Source organism: Polyodon spathula, chromosome 23, assembly GCF_017654505.1.
Source record: "Polyodon spathula isolate WHYD16114869_AA chromosome 23, ASM1765450v1, whole genome shotgun sequence".
Classification (NCBI taxonomy): Eukaryota; Metazoa; Chordata; class Actinopteri; order Acipenseriformes; family Polyodontidae; genus Polyodon; species Polyodon spathula.
In genome coordinates this window covers 1,656,933-1,675,347 of record NC_054556.1, presented here as the reverse complement: position 1 = coordinate 1,675,347, position 18,415 = coordinate 1,656,933, and the positions used below count along the sequence as shown (strand labels likewise).

At 46.6% G+C, this 18,415-nt stretch overlaps 2 protein-coding genes across 6 annotated transcripts; one reads left to right on the top strand and one right to left on the bottom strand.

Annotated features, from left to right (window-relative positions):
- The first annotated feature begins 2,813 nt into the window (after nt 1–2,813).
- On the top strand, nt 2,814–8,870 carry LOC121297828 (abasic site processing protein HMCES-like). 4 transcript variants are annotated; one of them, XM_041224345.1, is made up of 8 exons: nt 2,818–2,876; nt 3,865–3,978; nt 4,134–4,455; nt 4,549–4,692; nt 4,836–4,967; nt 5,137–5,297; nt 7,236–7,428; nt 8,446–8,870. In XM_041224345.1, the coding sequence occupies exons 3-8, from the start codon at nt 4,267–4,269 to the stop codon at nt 8,653–8,655; spliced, it is 1,029 nt and encodes a 342-aa protein (XP_041080279.1). In that variant the 5' UTR covers nt 2,818–2,876; nt 3,865–3,978; nt 4,134–4,266; the 3' UTR covers nt 8,656–8,870. The 4 variants fall into 4 exon arrangements, with proteins under 4 accessions (XP_041080278.1, XP_041080279.1, XP_041080280.1 ...); XM_041224346.1 differs by having other exon boundaries at nt 3,865–4,087; nt 4,836–4,961; XM_041224343.1 differs by having other exon boundaries at nt 3,865–4,087.
- Nucleotides 8,871–16,235: 7,365 nt separating this feature from the next.
- On the bottom strand, nt 16,236–18,309 carry LOC121298049 (histone H1.10). Of its 2 annotated transcripts, XM_041224799.1 has the most exons (3): nt 18,179–18,309; nt 18,041–18,140; nt 16,236–17,945 (listed from the first exon to the last, which is right to left on the bottom strand). In XM_041224799.1, exon 3 carries the CDS (start codon nt 17,803–17,805, stop codon nt 17,116–17,118), a length of 690 nt encoding a protein of 229 aa, XP_041080733.1. In that variant the 5' UTR covers nt 17,806–17,945; nt 18,041–18,140; nt 18,179–18,309; the 3' UTR covers nt 16,236–17,115. The 2 variants fall into 2 exon arrangements, with proteins under 2 accessions (XP_041080733.1, XP_041080734.1); XM_041224800.1 differs by lacking the exon at nt 18,041–18,140 and having other exon boundaries at nt 16,236–17,975; nt 18,170–18,247.
- Nucleotides 18,310–18,415: the final 106 nt, after the last annotated feature.

Sequence of the window (18,415 nt, the reverse complement as noted above, 5' to 3'; positions counted from 1 at the left end):
ACTCTGATATAGCAGGGAGATTAGAACTAGTGAGTGAGCAGAGAAGCTCTGATATACATTGGAGATTAGACAGTGAGTGAGCAAGAAGCATTACCGTCTGATATATGTCCCTCTAGATCGGACAGTGATGAGCAGAGAACCGTGATATACAGGAGATTAACAGTACATGAGCAGAGAAGCTCTGATATACAGGGAGATTAGACAGGCGTGAGCAGAGAAGCTCCTGTATACAGAGATCTAGAGTGATTTCAGTAGAAGCTCTGATATACGAGTGAGCAGAGAAGCTCTGATATACAGGGAGATTAGACAGTGAGTGAGCAGAGAAGCTCTGATATACAGGGAGATTAGACAGTGAGTGAGCAGAGAAGCTCTGATATACAGGGAGATTAGACAGTGAGTGAGCAGAGAAGCTCTGATATACAGGGAGATTAGACAGTGAGTGAGCAGAGAAGCTCTGATATACAGGGAGATTAGACAGTGACTTGAGCAGAGAAGCTCTGATATACAGGGAGATTAGACAGTGAGTGAGCAGAGAAGCTCTGATATACAGGGAGATTAGACAGTGAGTGAGCAGAGAAGCTCTGATATACAGGGAGATTAGACAGTAAATGAGCAGAGAAGCTCTGATATACAGGGAGATTAGACAGTGAGTGAGCAGAGAAGCTCTGATATACAGGGAGATTAGACAGTGAGTGAGCAGAGAAGCTCTGATATACAGGGAGATTAGACAGTGAGTGAGCAGAGAAGCTCTGATATACAGGGAGATTAGACAGTGAGTGAGCAGAGAAGCTCTGATATACAGGGAGATTAGACAGTGAGTGAGCAGAGAAGCTCTGATATACAGGGAGATTAGACAGTGAGTGAGCAGAGAAGCTCTGATATACAGAGTGAGCAGAGAAGCTCTGATGAGTAAATGAGCAGAGAAGAGCAGAGAAGCTCTGATATGAGCAGAGAAGCTCTGATATACAGGGAGATTAGACAGTGAGTGAGCAGAGAAGCTCTGATATACAGGGAGATTAGACAGTGAGTGAGCAGAGAAGCTCTGATATACAGGGAGATTAGACAGTGAGTGAGCAGAGAAGCTCTGATATACAGGGAGATTAGACAGTGAGTGAGCAGAGAAGCTCTGATATACAGGGAGATTAGACAGTAAATGAGCAGAGAAGCTCTGATATACAGGGAGATTAGACAGTGAGTGAGCAGAGAAGCTCTGATATACAGGGAGATTAGACAGTGAGTGAGCAGAGAAGCTCTGATATACAGGGAGATTAGACAGTGAGTGAGCAGAGAAGCTCTGATATACAGGGAGATTAGACAGTGAGTGAGCAGAGAAGCTCTGATATACAGGGAGATTAGACAGTGAGTGAGCAGAGAAGCTCTGATATACAGGGAGATTAGACAGTGAGTGAGCAGAGAAGCTCTGATATACAGGGAGATTAGACAGTGAGTGAGCAGAGAAGCTCTGATATACAGGGAGATTAGACAGTGAGTGAGCAGAGAAGCTCTGATATACAGGGAGATTAGACAGTGAGTGAGCAGAGAAGCTCTGATATACAGGGAGATTAGACAGTGAGTGAGCAGAGAAGCTCTGATATACAGGGAGATTAGACAGTGAGTGAGCAGAGAAGCTCTGATATACAGGGAGATTAGACAGTAAATGAGCAGAGAAGCTCTGATATACAGGGAGATTAGACAGTGAGTGAGCAGAGAAGCTCTGATATACAGGGAGATTAGACAGTGAGTGAGCAGAGAAGCTCTGATATACAGGGAGATTAGACAGTGAGTGAGCAGAGAAGCTCTGATATACAGGGAGATTAGACAGTGAGTGAGCAGAGAAGCTCTGATATACAGGGAGATTAGACAGTGAGTGAGCAGAGAAGCTCTGATATACAGGGAGATTAGACAGTAAATGAGCAGAGAAGCTCTGATATACAGGGAGATTAGACAGTGAGTGAGCAGAGAAGCTCTGATATACAGGGAGATTAGACAGTAAATGAGCAGAGAAGCTCTGATATACAGGGAGATTAGACAGTGAGTGAGCAGAGAAGCTCTGATATACAGGGAGATTAGACAGTGAGTGAGCAGAGAAGCTCTGATATACAGAGGAGATTAGACAGTGAGTGAGCAGAGAAGCTCTGATATACAGTAGACAGTGTGAGCAGAGAAGCTCTGATATACAGGGAGATTAGACAGTGAGTGAGCAGAGAAGCTCTGATATACAGGGAGATTAGACAGTGAGTGAGCAGAGAAGCTCTGATATACAGGGAGATTAGACAGTGAGTGAGCAGAGAAGCTCTGATATACAGGGAGATTAGACAGTCAATGAGCAGAGAAGCTCTGATATACAGGGAGATTAGACAGTAAATGAGCAGAGAAGCTCTGATATACAGGGAGATTAGACAGTGAGTGAGCAGAGAAGCTCTGATATACAGGGAGATTAGACAGTGAGTGAGCAGAGAAGCTCTGATATACAGGGAGATTAGACAGTGAGTGAGCAGAGAAGCTCTGATATACAGGGAGATTAGACAGTGAGTGAGCAGAGAAGCTCTGATATACAGTGAGTGAGCAGAGAAGCTCTGATATACAGGGAGATTAGAGATTATATATTCCCGTGCACATGTTTTGATATGATTTTATGAAGGTAAGCACACTGCAAAGCAAGTAAGTTTTCCCAATGCAGTGCGAGTTCTACAAAATGGAATCTGACTCTATAGAAGCGAACACGTGTGTGCAGCCTCCCTCGTCATGTGACAGGGGTCTCTGAGCGACTCGGAGCGACTTCAATGCCGTGACGTTTCAGTTGTGTTTAAATCCTTGTGCAGAAGCGCGCTAAAGTCAAGCACTGCTGTTAAAGAGACGGAGTTTTAATTTCAAAGGTAAATTTCCCATAACATTGATTGAAATAAGCAATGTTTTAAAAAAAAGATTTTATCCTGACCGATATATGTTCCTTATATTGATGATAAAACGTGTCTATAATATAAAATGCGGTAAATAATACAGTGATTAAATAAATAATAATAATAATAATAATAATAATAATAATAATAATAATAATAATAATAAACCAAAAAGCCTCAAACGATTCAAATAAATGAGTAAATCAGGCGGGAGTGAAACGTGCCTAGGTTTGCTGGTATATTGGTAAGTTATTCTAACCAGGGCGGTGCAATGATTTTTGCCGCCCTAGTTATAAATAGCACTTGATATAGGGTGCGCTGGTTACTTTTCGTTGTATTTTCATTGTACTTTATTTGTACAGGACCGTATTGCGTTCCTTATCTACTGTAAAACTGCTATCTAACGTGTAGGTTAGTGATCTTATAATCGTGCACAGCAAATCCGCCCGTACTTTTAACTTTAAAGAATTAAATACTCTTTACCGATGTGTTATGAAATGCTCAGATGGCACAGCTCTAGTTTCAGTGCCTGGGCACCGATCAAGACATCTCTTTGTTGTGTCAATGCAATAATCAGATGTGCGGAAATCTTTTTTTTTTTTTTTTTTTTTTATTATATAAAAATCCAAAATAGGTTCCAATTTTCGCCAAATGTAGCGACTTTAAGGGCTGACTTGGCGAGATTTGTTGTCAAAAGCAACTAGCTGCAAATCTAGCGATTTCCAGGACAGTCATCAGAGGTTTCGATTATCCTATATTAGCCACGTCCTTTTATAAGAATCGTTGTCAGGGTAATTAAATGAAATCTAGTAACGTCCCGCCCCATTTGAATACGCAAGGACCTTGAATACCGAGTTGGGCAACCTGTCCCCAGGGTAGACCAGATTTCGCACGATACCCAGAGGCATGATCACCCTGCTCCCCAGATTTAGGACTACACCGCTGCTCATGATATGTTTTGCAGAACAAGAAACAGTGATTTGCTGCCATAGGCATTGTGACTGTGTGTCTGCAGCAGGGCTCTGAGTGTGTCTCTGGGATGTGTGGCCGCACTGCGTGCACGCTGACCCCGGGCGAGGTGAGTGCCGCCCCTGATACTAACTCCTCTCGGATTGTGTCTGCAGCAGCGCTCTGAGCGTGTCTCTGGGATGTGTGGGCGCACTGCGTGCACGCTGACCCCGGTCGAGGTGAGTGCCGCCCCTGATACTAACTCCTCTCGGATTGTGTCTGCAGCAGCGCTCTGAGCGTGTCTCTGGGATGTGTGGCCGCACTGCATGCACGCTGGCCCCGGGCGAGGTGAGTGCCGCCCCTGATACTAACTCCTCTCGGATTGTGTCTGCAGCAGCGCTCTGAGCGTGTCTCTGGGATGTGTGGCCGCACTGCATGCACGCTGGCCCCGGTCGAGGTGAGCGCCGCCTGTTCGTATCGTGACCGGCAGGGCAGGATCAGATGCCCGGCCTGGAGGGATGGAGACCAGGACAAGTACAGGCCTTCCTACAACAAGAGCCCGCAGAGCAACAGCCCTGTGCTGGTCTCTCGCAGCCACTTCAGCAAGGTAGCATTCAGCACTCCCTCCGCGCTCCGTGGGTGACACACGCGGGACAGTAATGGGCAGTAATTGTTTCTCTGTGTGTGTGTGTCTGTGCAGGGTGCTGCGAGTGAGGAGCGTGTGATCGCAGCCATGCGCTGGGGCCTCGTCCCATCCTGGTTCCAGGAGAGCTCCCCCTCGAAGATGCAGTACAGCACCAGCAACTGCCGCAGCGAAGGGATGATGCAGAAAAAGTCCTATAAGGTCAGGAGGCAGCTGGATGTTACTGTCACATAACTGTCAGTCCACACTTGGTTTGCAGCGCTGCTGCACCCTTGCTTTGAAATATTATTTAAGTGAGTGCAGTGAGCCGGTCTCTCTCTCTCTCTCTCTGTCTGTCTGCCCAGGACCCTCTGTTAAGGGGGAAGCGCTGTGTGATCCTGGCTGACGGCTTCTATGAGTGGAAGAGGCAGGACAAGGAGAAGCAGCCGTACTTCATCTACTTCCCCCAGGCCACGAGGGACGAGGAAGAGGTACTGGTAAGCCGTCCAACGAATGAAAAAAACAAAAAGCTACGGCCAGTAAAACGGGTAAAATATAGCTAGAGACGAAGCCCTGTAGATGTTAAGAGCGCAGGGGGTGGGATGTACTGACTTTTATGAAAGTGACATCCCCAGTCTGTGTTTCCTCTGCTCCCTGTCCCTGCAGGGTGTGGAGGGAGAGGACTCTGAGGAGTGGAGGGGCTGGAGGCTGCTCACAATGGCCGGCCTATTCGATTGCTGGACTCCCCCAGGGGGAGGGGAGCCCCTGTACACCTACACCATCATCACTGTGGGGGCATCCAGGGCAATGGACTGGGTGCACGACAGGTGAGCAGGGATTCAACTAAAAACTCAGCATCATCAGGGTTTGTACTCATAATAGAGTTGAAGATTTCCTACTGTATAGGAGATTAAATGTTTATTAAAATCGCAAGCTTTCAAAGACCTCAAAAGTCGCTTCTTCAGCCGGTGTAAGTGGAAATGAAAACTGGTCCAGCAGTCACAGTGAGCAGGGTTAGCTGTATAGTCCAGTCACAGTGAGCAGGGTTAGCTGTATAGTCCAGTCACAGTGAGCAGGGTTAGCTGTATAGTCCAGCAGTCACAGTGAGCAGGGTTAGCTGTATAGTCCAGTCACAGTGAGCAGGGTTAGCTGTATAGTCCAGTCACAGTGAGCAGGGTTAGCTGTATAGTCCAGTCACAGTGAGCAGGGTTAGCTGTATAGTCCAGTCACAGTGAGCAGGGTTAGCTGTATAGTCCAGTCACAGTGAGCAGGGTTAGCTGTATAGTCCAGTCACAGTGAGCAGGGTTAGCTGTATAGTCCAGCAGTCACAGTGAGCAGGGTTAGCTGTATAGTCCAGTCACAGTGAGCAGGGTTAGCTGTATAGTCCAGTCACAGTGAGCAGGGTTAGCTGTATAGTCCAGTCACAGTGAGCAGGGTTAGCTGTATAGTCCAGTCACAGTGAGCAGGGTTAGCTGTATAGTCCAGTCACAGTGAGCAGGGTTAGCTGTATAGTCCAGTCACAGTGAGCAGGGTTAGCTGTATAGTCCAGCAGTCACAGTGAGCAGGGTTAGCTGTATAGTCCAGTCACAGTGAGCAGGGTTAGCTGTATAGTCCCAGTCACAGTGAGCAGGGTTAGCTGTATAGTCACAGTGAGCAGTCACAGTGAGCAGGGTTAGCTGTATAGTCCAGTCACAGTGAGCAGGGTTAGCTGTATAGTCCAGCAGTCACGGTGAGCAGGGTTAGCTGTATAGTCCAGTCACGGTGAGCAGGGTTAGCTGTATAGTCCAGTCACAGTGAGCAGGGTTAGCTGTACAGTCCCAGTCACAGTGAGCAGGGTTAGCTGTATAGTCCAGTCACAGTGAGCAGGGTTAGCTGTATAGTCCAGTCACAGTGAGCAGGGTTAGCTGTATAGTCCAGCAGTCACAGTGAGCAGGGTTAGCTGTATAGTCCAGTCACAGTGAGCAGGGTTAGCTGTATAGTCCAGTCACAGTGAGCAGGGTTAGCTGTATAGTCCAGTCACGGTGAGCAGGGTTAGCTGTATAGTCCAGTCACAGTGAGCAGGGTTAGCTGTATAGTCCAGTCACAGTGAGCAGGGTTAGCTGTATAGTCCAGTCACAGTGAGCAGGGTTAGCTGTATAGTCCAGTCACAGTGAGCAGGGTTAGCTGTATAGTCCAGTCACAGTGAGCAGGGTTAGCTGTATAGTCCAGTCACAGTGAGCAGGGTTAGCTGTATAGTCCAGTCACAGTGAGCAGGGTTAGCTGTATAGTCCAGTCACAGTGAGCAGGGTTAGCTGTATAGTCCAGTCACAGTGAGCAGGGTTAGCTGTATAGTCCAGCAGTCACAGTGAGCAGGGTTAGCTGTATAGTCCAGTCACAGTGAGCAGGGTTAGCTGTATAGTCCAGTCACAGTGAGCAGGGTTAGCTGTATAGTCCAGCAGTCACAGTGAGCAGGGTTAGCTGTATAGTCCAGTCACAGTGAGCAGGGTTAGCTGTATAGTCCAGTCACAGTGAGCAGGGTTAGCTGTATAGTCCAGTCACAGTGAGCAGGGTTAGCTGTATAGTCCAGTCACAGTGAGCAGGGTTAGCTGTATAGTCCAGTCACAGTGAGCAGGGTTAGCTGTATAGTCCAGCAGTCACAGTGAGCAGGGTTAGCTGTATAGTCCAGCAGTCACAGTGAGCAGGGTTAGCTGTGTAGCCCAGCAGTCACAGTGAAAATTAAACGCACAGATACATAAAACAGCCCTGTTCTCTCGTCCCATTTGCAGAATGCCTGCCATCCTGGATGGGGAGGAGGCAGTCAGGCAGTGGCTGGATTTCGGAGCGGTCAAGCCTCTTGAGGCGATGAAGCTCATTCACCCCACTGAAGCCCTCTGCCTTCACCCGGTCTCCAGCATCGTCAACAACTCCAGAAACAACACCCCAGAGTGCATCCAACCCATTGAACTGGGGGTGAAGAAGGTAAGACATCTCCTGTACTCTATCCCGTTGAACTGGGGGTGAAGAAGGTAAGACATCTCCTGTACTCTATCCCGTTGAACTGGGGGTGAGGAAGCTACCTCGTCTCCTGTACTCTATCCCATTGAACTGGGGGTGAGGAAGCTACCTCGTCTCCTGTACTCTGTGCCATTGAACTGGGGGTGAGGAAGCTACCTCGTCTCCTGTACTCTATCCCGTTGAACTGGGGGTGAGGAAGCTACCTCGTCTCCTGTACTCTATCCCATTGAACTGGGGGTGAGGAAGGTAAGACATCTCCTGTACTCTATCCCGTTGAACTGGGGGTGAAGAAGGTAAGACATCTCCTGTACTCTATCCCGTTGAACACCCCAGAAGGTAAGACATCTCCTGTACTCTATCCCATTGAACTGGGGGGTGAGGAAGCTACCTCGTCTCCTGTACTCTATCCCATTGAACTGGGGGTGAGGAAGCTACCTCGTCTCCTGTACTCTATCCCGTTGAACTGGGGGTGAGGAAGCTACCTCGTCTCCTGTACTCTATCCCATTTAACTGGGGGTGAGGAAGCTACCTCATCTCCTGTACTCTATCCCATTGAACTGGGGGTGAGGAAGCTACCTCGTCTCTTGCACGCTGGCATGCACTTCAATCGTGCTTTATCATGTTTGCACTATGCTTTGTCTATGGTACAGCATTTCTTTCAGGTGAGAAATGTCTTTAAGCAAAAAGTAACAAATTCAGATCATTTTGTTCATGTATTTTGAATGTAGTGTACCTGCTTGCAAATATTTGTAAATGTGGACGCCTCAGTGTGGAACCACTGCAGAGTGATTGTATCTTTTTTTGCACTGGCAATGGCTACACTGGTCTGAAACGCGCAGCTCTGAGTGAAACACACGCAACGGCACGTTTCCATTTGAAAAGGGTTTTCATGGAAAAGCAACGAATCCAGCGTGCACAGCAGGGACGATAGCTGGAATTATTCTGTTACAATCTTCCTGTTTCCCGTTTTGTTCTCAACAGGAAGCAAAGCCGTCCGCCAGCAGTAAAATGATGCTGAACTGGTTAAAAACTGAGTCTCCCAAGAAGGAAGGTGGCGCCACAGAGTCTCCGGCGCGTCCACCTAAGAAGCAGCAGGAAGGGGGAGCGAAGAGGGGCAGTGAGGGGCTGATGCAAGCCTGGCTCAGGAAAGCAGAGAGCTGTGAGCCTGCAAAGAAACCACGAACAAACTGACACACTGTGCTTGAGCTGCATGAGCCAGTGCCGGGACCCTGGGACAGTGCGAGAGGACTGTTCTGTCAAAGAGGTCTTTGCATTGAAAGAGAGAGAGAGAGAGTGTGATTTGAAATAAGCCCTTAATTTTGTTTGTGTCCCATGTTTTCACTGCGGAGTTGAATTTAATTATTAAATGATTAAAGGTTGCCATATCCAGTAACCAGAGCAGTAAATGCATGGTATATTTTTATTTCTACTGAATCTGTTAATTGCATAGTTAAGTGCATAACTTTTGTTTATGTAAATTGAGACATAGTGTTTACTTCATGCATCTACTGTTTGTCAGAACCAGGCTGACTGTAACCTGTTTAAATTTCATTGACAAGCTAGGTCTCAAGAAGTCAGTTTGTCAGTTATGAGCACTCAGTAAAACTGAGCACACGTTGCACTCCTAGTTTGTCTTCCATTGTCAGTACTTCAAGAACTCTGTTTTAGTTAATAGAAGACGCAGGGGTGGAAATAAGACTCCTAATGCATAGCACTTTTACCCAGTCCATGCTTTAAGAAGTTTAAGAGCACTGGTGAGCACATCTTTAAAGGGTTATCAGTTTTAGTCTGGATCAAACCGCAGTTAAACTCCAGAGCTCTCTTAATGTTGTAAGGCAGCACTGGGTCAGGGTCCCGCCCCAGAACGATTGCACAATGCAGAACGGAGAGACTCTGTAATGGAGAACAATGATGACCCTGGATGGCCCTTGAAAGCCAGCCAATGGCAGTTGCAGTGGGAACATTTTTTTTTTTATTGCCAGGCAGTGTTGGTGAGATTTACGTAACACTCCTGAGCTCTGAGGCAGGCAGGCAGGCAGGCAGCCAGGCAGACAGCCAGGCACCATGACAGCATCACCTGAAGGCGGTCATTGAATGCATGCAAGCCTGACAAGGAACTACTTCCTGAATCATCTTTAAATTTGTGTCATTTTTGGTTTTGGATGCAAATGACTGATTTGTCACCCAAGCCCCTGCTAGCAGCTCTGTGTCAGTCTGGCGGCTGAAGCACACTTGCAACAGAGAGATGCAGCTTGTCTGTATTACTCAATTTGTATTAGTGATGTGGCAGGTTTGCACAAAAGTATGCACTACATATTGTAGGTCTTTACAAAAAAAGGAAAACATTTACAAATGAACAGCTGTATTACAGTACAGAATGTTAATTAACTTAAATAAGAAATAATAAAGAGAAAAACCAGTAGACTGCTCTGTATCCCAGGAGAATCAGGATCTAGCAGGATACTCATCAATCACTAGAAATGCTGAAAGAAGAAATGTTATTGATACACTGGAAACTCACCAGGTTAATAATTAGCTGTGCTGATGTGTTCTCAATACAATATAAATAATAATATTGTAACCCTTAAGTAACACTCTTCTTCATCTGCATCGTTTGTGTAAATATTATTCCAGCTGCTTTAGAGAAGCTGTGAACAAATAATTCACTTTTTCTACATATGCAAATATACTCTTGATTTACATAAGCGTCAGAAAATATACATGAATATGCAAATTAAGTATCTGGATTCTCACCAATCACAGAGCGAGGGTTAGGAGACTCGTCCAATCCCTGCAGAGGAAGCCGCCGCGCCAGACAGTTCTGAGCCGAGCTGCCGCTGTCACTGCAGATTCAGGGTCTGCGGAGAATCGCAGGTGAGAGATCGCAGGGTGCGGGTTATAATTTCTCTGCAAGAGAGTAGAAGAAAGCTTGAGACTTTGTTACAGCATAAAAGTTTAACTACAAAAGCAGGAGGTGAGTCTGTACTTTCGTTAGGCTGTGTCAAAACCAAAAAAAACGTGTTATTCCTTAATACTTAAGCTACTGTGTGTGTGTGTATATATGTATATATGTGTGGAATTCACATTAAAACATGTTTTTCGTCTTTTTAAAAGCATTAAAAAACAAGAGGGGACTGATTGCTAGGATGGGTTTTTTTTGTATGTCTTAGTTTTTTTTTAATAAAAGCTCAAGAATAATGTCTGGGAGAGGTAAAGCTGGAGGTAAGGCGATGGCCAAAGCCAAGTCGCGTTCCTCCGGGGCAGGGCTGCAGTTTCCCGGGGGTCGAGTGCATCGCTTGCTGAGCAAAGGCAATTACGCGGAGAGGGAGGGGGCCGGCGCGCCTGTCTGTCTGGCCGCGGAGAGGGAGTACCTGTCGGCTGAAATCTTGGAGCTGGCCGGGAACGCTGTCCGGGACAACAAGAAAACCCGAATCATCCCGCGTCACCTGCAGCTGGCCATCAGAAACGACGAGGAGCTCAACAAGCTGCTAGGAGGCGTGACCGTCGCGCAGGGGGGCGTCCTGCTCCCCAAGAAAACGCACACCTCCAAGAAGCAAACCCGGCCCCATCCACCAGCTGCTCCAGCACAGACTCTTCTGCTGCGGTTGCTGCTGCTGCTGGGTAGCGCTAGGAGAAACACTGCTTGTGTGAGGTCTTACTAAATAATTAGCAAGACAGAGCTATCGAAAGAAAGACAATGTGTGCTTTGAAGCCCTTCTGTTTTAGATGTTATTCACCTCGTGTTTGAAACACACACACACACACACACACACACACACACACACACACAGAGTATGCGCTGTGCTTTCATGTTGTATTTTGAATGATTATTATGGCAAATATATGTAGATATATAGATATCTAGATTTTTTAAAAGAAATATTAATCAGGGAAGCTGTTCCAAGTTTTAATTTGGCAAAGAGCAATGGAAACAGTTATATACATGACTTTGAGTGTAGTATATAGAGTAAGCAGAGCTCAAACTTAGCAGACTTCCCAAGGAACCCTTATAAAAGTTTTACCATAGTAAAGTGGAATAAAGCATACTGCATTCGTTGTAAAGCAAAGCTAAGCATTGTTAAGCCTAGTGCAGAGTATTTAAAAACATGACAAATGCGTAAGATAACCAGGGAGCTGCAAGCACCAGCTGAGAGGCTGGGACTGCACTTCAATTGTATTTAACTAGACCAAAAAAAAAAAAAAAAAAAAACCTTAAGCAAAAAGCTATTGGGCTTGAAATCCAGTTAGCTTATTGTTTTATTGCTGCTTATTAAAATGTGTTGGAAAAGGCAATGAATACAAAAGAATTTAACAGACAGGACCAGGCTGAGAGCGAGACAAACACCTCGCTGTGCTCACTTACAAGATCGATTTGTTTTGCAGGAAACGACATCCAGTCTTCTGCGCTGGGCTTTGGTTTGCTGAACAGAAATGTTAGTGTGAAATGTACTGTATTTACTGTGATCAGTTTTGATGAGACGATGCCTACCCACACACCCAAAATAATGACACATGGCTTCAAAATAAAACAGCCCAAGCCTGCAGAAATCCCTGTCAGAATCATGAAGAGTTTGTTTGAATTCAATATGCAGTTTGCTTTGCATGTTTGAAGAGACGGATAGACCTTCAGCCAGAGTGACAGTGAAACTGACCGGGTCGCTAAGGGTCTTCTGTGCTGAGTAGACAGCCTCTACAAACATTCACTGAAATGGTCTGTTTCATATGAAATATGTGGCTATGATCACACAGCATTTACCACTGTGCTAACCTTGCACATTTTGTTGTGTGAAGTGAAAATCAAACTCCTATGGGACCCCATTCTGAAGGATTAAAATGATTGTACCATTTTTGAACTAGCAAGAAAGTATAATAATTGAACAATAATAATTGAATTGCACCTTCCTGCACCTTTGCTGATTCTTGCTAACGCTGGACTATTTGCATCTCCCTGCAGCTTTACTGATTCTTGCTAATGCTGGACTTTTTGCATCTTCCTGCAGCTTTGTTGATTCTTGCTAACGCTGGACTGTTTGCATCTCCCTGCAGCTTTACTGATTCTTGCTAATGCTGGACTTTTTGCATCTTCCTGCAGCTTTGTTGATTCTTGCTAATGCTGGACTGTTTGCATCTTCCTGCAGCTTTGCTGATTCCTGCTAACGCTGGACTTTTTGCATCTTCCTGCAGCTTTGCTGATTCTTGCTAATGCTGGACTGTTTGCATCTTCCTGCAGCTTTGCTGATTCTTGCTAACGCTGGACTGTTTGCATCTTCCTGCAGCTTTGCTGATTCTTGCTAACGCTGGACTTTTTACATCTTCCTGCAGCTTTGCTGATTCTTGCTAATGCTGGACTGTTTGCATCTCCCTGCAGCTTTGCTGATTCTTGCTAACGCTGGACTTTTTGCATCTTCCTGCAGCTTTGCTGATTCTTGCTAATGCTGGACTGTTTGCATCTCCCTGCAGCTTTGCTGATTCTTGCTAACGCTGGACTGTTTGCATCTTCCTGCAGCTTTGCTGATTCTTGCTAACGCTGGACTGTTCCAGCTGTTTTTTTGTTCCTCTTGGAAAGGGCCTGTGTTAATGAGTTGGGTTTGTAAAACACTTCACTGTGTGGATGCTTTACCCAGGATGGAAAGTCTCATTCTAGTTGAGATTCAGACTCATTCAGGCTAGATGTTTATATTTCTCTAAACTTTCTCCTGCCCAAGAATTGTGAGGCTACTGGCAACACCTGCAGTGCACACAGCATCCACCTGGAGTGTTCCCCAGATTACCAGAACGAACGTGTCCTTGCATTCATCCCTTAATATAGAACAATGAAGCTCTAACTATATCTGTGATAATGCACTGATTACACAATCAACTCGGCCAATAAAACATGAAAATATTGATCAAAAGTGATCCCTGAATATGCACTTCAATTCATTCTTCTTTTTAAGTGAAAAATATAATGCACTTTGGATTGCATAAAACTTGTATAAAAAAGTGTTTTTTGATTCCTTTGGAATGCAGTTTCATAAAAACCCTTTCTTTATTCCTGGGCAATTTGCAGTTTGCACAATTCTCTAAGAACATTTTACTAATGCCCTTTCTCAACACTAAAGCTGTGTAAATTTTTTAAACTGTATTTAGTCCTCAGTAAGTGTGAAATGTACAGGGCACAGCGTGTAAGAAATCGCTGTACAACCGAATAAACAGGAGAGCAGCAGGCAGGACTGCAAGCCGAAACGCTTCATGTTGTGTGTTGTGTTGATCTGGTTCTTTGTTTAATTACAGAAGCTGCACTTTATCTCAGGAGCTCCAGGACTGCTGTTCTGCAGTATACATTCTGGCTTTGTTTTTCTTTTGAGAAATGAAAGAACCCGTTTCTGTTCACATGTTTTGTGTTTGCTTTATTGTCGGTTCAGAGCCAAGTGCTTTCCTCCGCCAGATGCACAAAGATGAGAAAGGGATTGTAACACTGTGGTGACAGATCATGTTAGGGCATCATTGAGAAGCACAGTCTATATCATACAAGCTGATTTGCATTGTTCATGCTGCTGGGCACTGCCACCTGCAGTGGGGAGAAGCAGCTTGTGTCTTACACAGCACCATTACACTATTCATTACAATGCACTTAATTAAGAATGCCTGAACATTCATTCAAACTGATACAAACCATCGACTGTAAAGACTTTCCAGGTGTTAGTGGCAGAGTCTACTTGATAACATGGCTGGAAGCTGGTGTTTGTTGCAATGATCTGATCCTGTAACGTCACTGCATGGGTCAGTTTAATAAGAGGCTACACAACTGAATAGCAGCCACTGCAGGGTTTGCATTACTGCTGTTTTGAGCATCACTGCAGATTTACATTTGGAGGACAGCCTTATAGGCTATGACCAAACGTTTGGCTGCATGTGATAAGCAGTGTGTTTGCAACCTAAAACAAATGTAGCCAATGAGAGGAGCACAAGCTGAGCTGCGTTGCTGGGGCAACCGAAATTCATCAGGAGGGGGACTGACAGATTACACAGCGAAAAGGAATATCCACTAAAAACTGTCTTCAGATTCGGGCATTCGCCAACCCTAACCCTAACACTGCCACCTTTCACTTCCAGAGGTCGGCACCTCTTCAACATCAACCCACACTGACCCTAACCCAACCCTGCTACCTTTCACTTCCAGAGCTCTGCACCTCTCCAACATCAACCCACCCTGACCCTAACCCAACCCTGCTACCTTTCACTTCCAGAGCTCTGCACCTCTCCAACATCAACCCACCCTGACCCTAACCCAACCCTGCTACCTTTCACTTCCAGAGCTCTGCACCTCTCCAACATCAACCCACCCTGACCCTAACCCAACCCTGCTACCTTTCACTTCCAGAGCTCTGCACCTCTCCAACATCAACCCACACTGACCCTAACCCAACCCTGCTACCTTTCAATTCCAGAGCTCTGCACCTCTCCAACATCAACCCACCCTGACCCTAACCCAACCCTGCTACCTTTCACTTCCAGAGCTCTGCACCTCTCCAACATCAACCCACACTGACCCTAACCCAACCCTGCTACCTTTCACTTCCAGAGCTCTGCACCTCTCCAACATCAACCCACCCTGACCCTAACCCAACCCTGCTACCTTTCACTTCCAGAGCTCTGCACCTCTCCAACATCAACCCACCCTGACCCTAACCCAACCCTGCTACCTTTCACTTCCAGAGCTCTGCAGCTCTGCACCTCTCCAACATCAACCCACCCTGACCCTAACCCAACCCTGCTACCTTTCACTTCCAGAGCTCTGCACCTCTCCAACATCAACCCACCCTGACCCTAACCCAACCCTGCTACCTTTCACTTCCAGAGCTCTGCACCTCTCCAACATCAACCCACCCTGACCCTAACCCAACCCTGCTACCTTTCACTTCCAGAGCTCTGCACCTCTCCAACATCAACCCACCCTGACCCTAACCCAACCCTGCTACCTTTCACTTCCAGAGCTCTGCACCTCTCCAACATCAACCCACACTGACCCTAACCCAACCCTGCTACCTTTCAATTCCAGAGCTCTGCACCTCTCCAACATCAACCCACCCTGACCCTAACCCAACCCTGCTACCTTTCAATTCCAGAGCTCTGCACCTCTCCAACATCAACCCACCCTGACCCTAACCCAACCCTGCCACCTTTCACTTCCAGAGCTCTGCACCTCTCCAACATCAACCCACCCTGACCCTAACCCAACCCTGCTACCTTTCACTTCCAGAGCTCTGCACCTCTCCAACATCAACCCACCCTGACCCTAACCCAACCCTGCTACCTTTCACTTCCAGAGCTCTGCACCTCTCCAACATCAACCCACCCTGACCCTAACCCAACCCTGCTACCTTTCACTTCCAGAGCTCTGCACCTCTCCAACATCAACCCACCCTGACCCTAACCCAACCCTGCCACCTTTCACTTCCAGAGCTCTGCACCTCTCCAACATCAACCCACCCTGACCCTAAACTCATCCCAACCCTAAAACCCAACGCTAACCATTATGAACCAGCTGGTGCCTTGAAGAGTTTCTAGTGGATATGCCTTTGTGCTGCAGATTACTGTGCACACATACAGTGTAGCGGTGCGCATAGCAGCGAGCTGTGGGGTGTTTAAATCAATCCCAACAGAACTAGACTAATGTAAGATTTCCAGCTTCAAGCTAAGCAACCACATTCACAGTAACTTACTAAATGCATGCTTTAATGATATTTCATATTTCATTAGTCCTAATAACCACTAACCACACCTTCTCATTTGTATTTTCTTAATAATGTTTATTGAGCAAGGAGTTTCAAAATGACAGCTGTTTAAATAGAGCACACATGTTTTAAAAGAAGCTCACTGTATTCATCCCATTAGTTTACATTCTTCATAATGCTGTGATAAAAGATTCCCTGGGGCAAAACTTTATATACAGATGCATGCAGCTAAGCTGCTGCGTTTCTGCAAGGCCCTGCAGGAGGACGAGGCTGCAGCACGCCGTTCAGAGGAAACCCGGGTCTAGCAGGAGCACGCTGAACGCGATGCTATTGGATGCGCCATGCTGTTCTGCCAATAAAACGGCAGGGGGCGGTGCTTCCTCCATTTAAAACAATACCACAAAAACCAGCCCACCGGGCACCCAAATACAGGCGTTTCGGGCGCCTTAGAAACGAGCATACAGATCACCCGTCTGCAGAAACAGCATCAGCAGCATTACCAGTGAACAGCAGCAACACGGGCAACACCAACAACAATGAATTCCAACGATGATCCTGCAAAGAAGAATCAACACAAGTGGGTTCGACAGACAGAATCGTCATCATCATTGTTGTTTATATTTTTTTCCAATTACACAACAATCAGATTACTTCTTTCACAATGTAAACGAGGCGTAATGGCACATCACACAACCCTCGAAATCACAAAGCGTTGCTTTTTTGTAATAAAGAAAATAAAAAAATACACAGCATTTAAAATGCAAAGAAACAAAAGCAGCGTCAGGCGGCATTTCGACGTGTGCTGTTATTATTATTATTATTATTATTATTATTATTATTATTATTATTATTATTATATAACAAAATAAAAGTTTTACAAAAATAAAATGCATCTCAAGCTTTGCAAACAGAGTCTCTCTTGTTGGCCGTTTCTTTACGCTTTCTTAGGCTTGAGTACTTTCGGGACGCGGGGCTTTGCCGCTTTCTTGGCTGCGCTGCCGCTGCTCGCCTTGGCTTTCTTGGGCTTGGCGACGGCGGACGAGGCTCCAGCTTTGGCCGGCTTCTTCTTCGCTGCAGCCGGGCCGGCTTTGGGCTTCTTGTCCTTCTTGAGCGGCGGAGTCTTCGCTTTGGCTTTCTTCTCGGCTGGCTGCTGCTTCTTGGCCGCCGTTGCTGGCTGCTTCTTGGCAGGAGGGGCGGTCTTGCTGGCGGATCGCTTCTTATCCAGCGCATCTAGCTTCTTCTTGTTCAGCCTGAAAGAGCCGTTCGCCCCGGTGCCTTTCACCTGGATCAGGGAGTCGTTCTGCACCAGCGCCTTGATGGAGTATTTCAGGTAGGTCCTCCCGTTCTGCTGGTCGAACCAGGGGGTCTTTTTGGCTTCGTTGTAGATCTTCGCCAGGGATGAGCTCCTCTCTCCCAGTTTCCTCAGCGCCTCCACCACCAGGATGCTGTACTTGCCCGGCTGGGTCTTCTTGCTGGACTTTTTTTTCTTGGCCGGAGAAGAAGCGGACGATGCGGGCTTGGTCTTGGGTTTCTTGCCCGCCAGCGCCCTAGACTTCTTCTCTGGCGCCGCCGGAGCCTCCTCGGCTGCCACGGCTGGGGCGGTTTCTTGGACCTCGGCAGACATGGTTCTTTCAAACAACAACAGCGATCCGAAAGCAAGGCGAGGCAGTGCACAGCCCCTGTGTCTTGGGCGCTCTGATGAGACGGGTACGGGTATGGGTATCTCTCTCTCTCTCTCTCTGATATCTTCCTCTGATGAGACGGGTACGGGTATGGGTATCTCTCTCTCTCTCTCTCTGATATCTTCCTCTGATGAGACGGCGTGTGTTTCTCTCTGATGTCTTCCTCTGATGAGACGGCGTGTGTTTCTCTCTGATGTCTTCCTCTGATGAGACGGCGTGTGTTTCTCTCTGATGTCTTCCTCTGATGAGACGGCGTGTGTTTCTCTCTGATGTCTTCCTCTGATGAGACGGCGTGTGTTTCTCTCTGATGTCTTCCTCTGATGAGACGGGTACGGGTATGGATATCTCTCTCTCTCTCTGATGTATTCCTCTGATGAGACGGGTATGGTTATATCTCTTATCTCTCTCTGATGTCTTCCTCTGATGGGACGGGTACGGGTATATCTCTTATCTCTCTCTGATGTCTTCCTCTGATGAGACGGGTACGGGTATATCTCTTATCTCTCTCTGATATCTTCCTCTGATGAGACGGGTACGGGTATGGTTGTATCT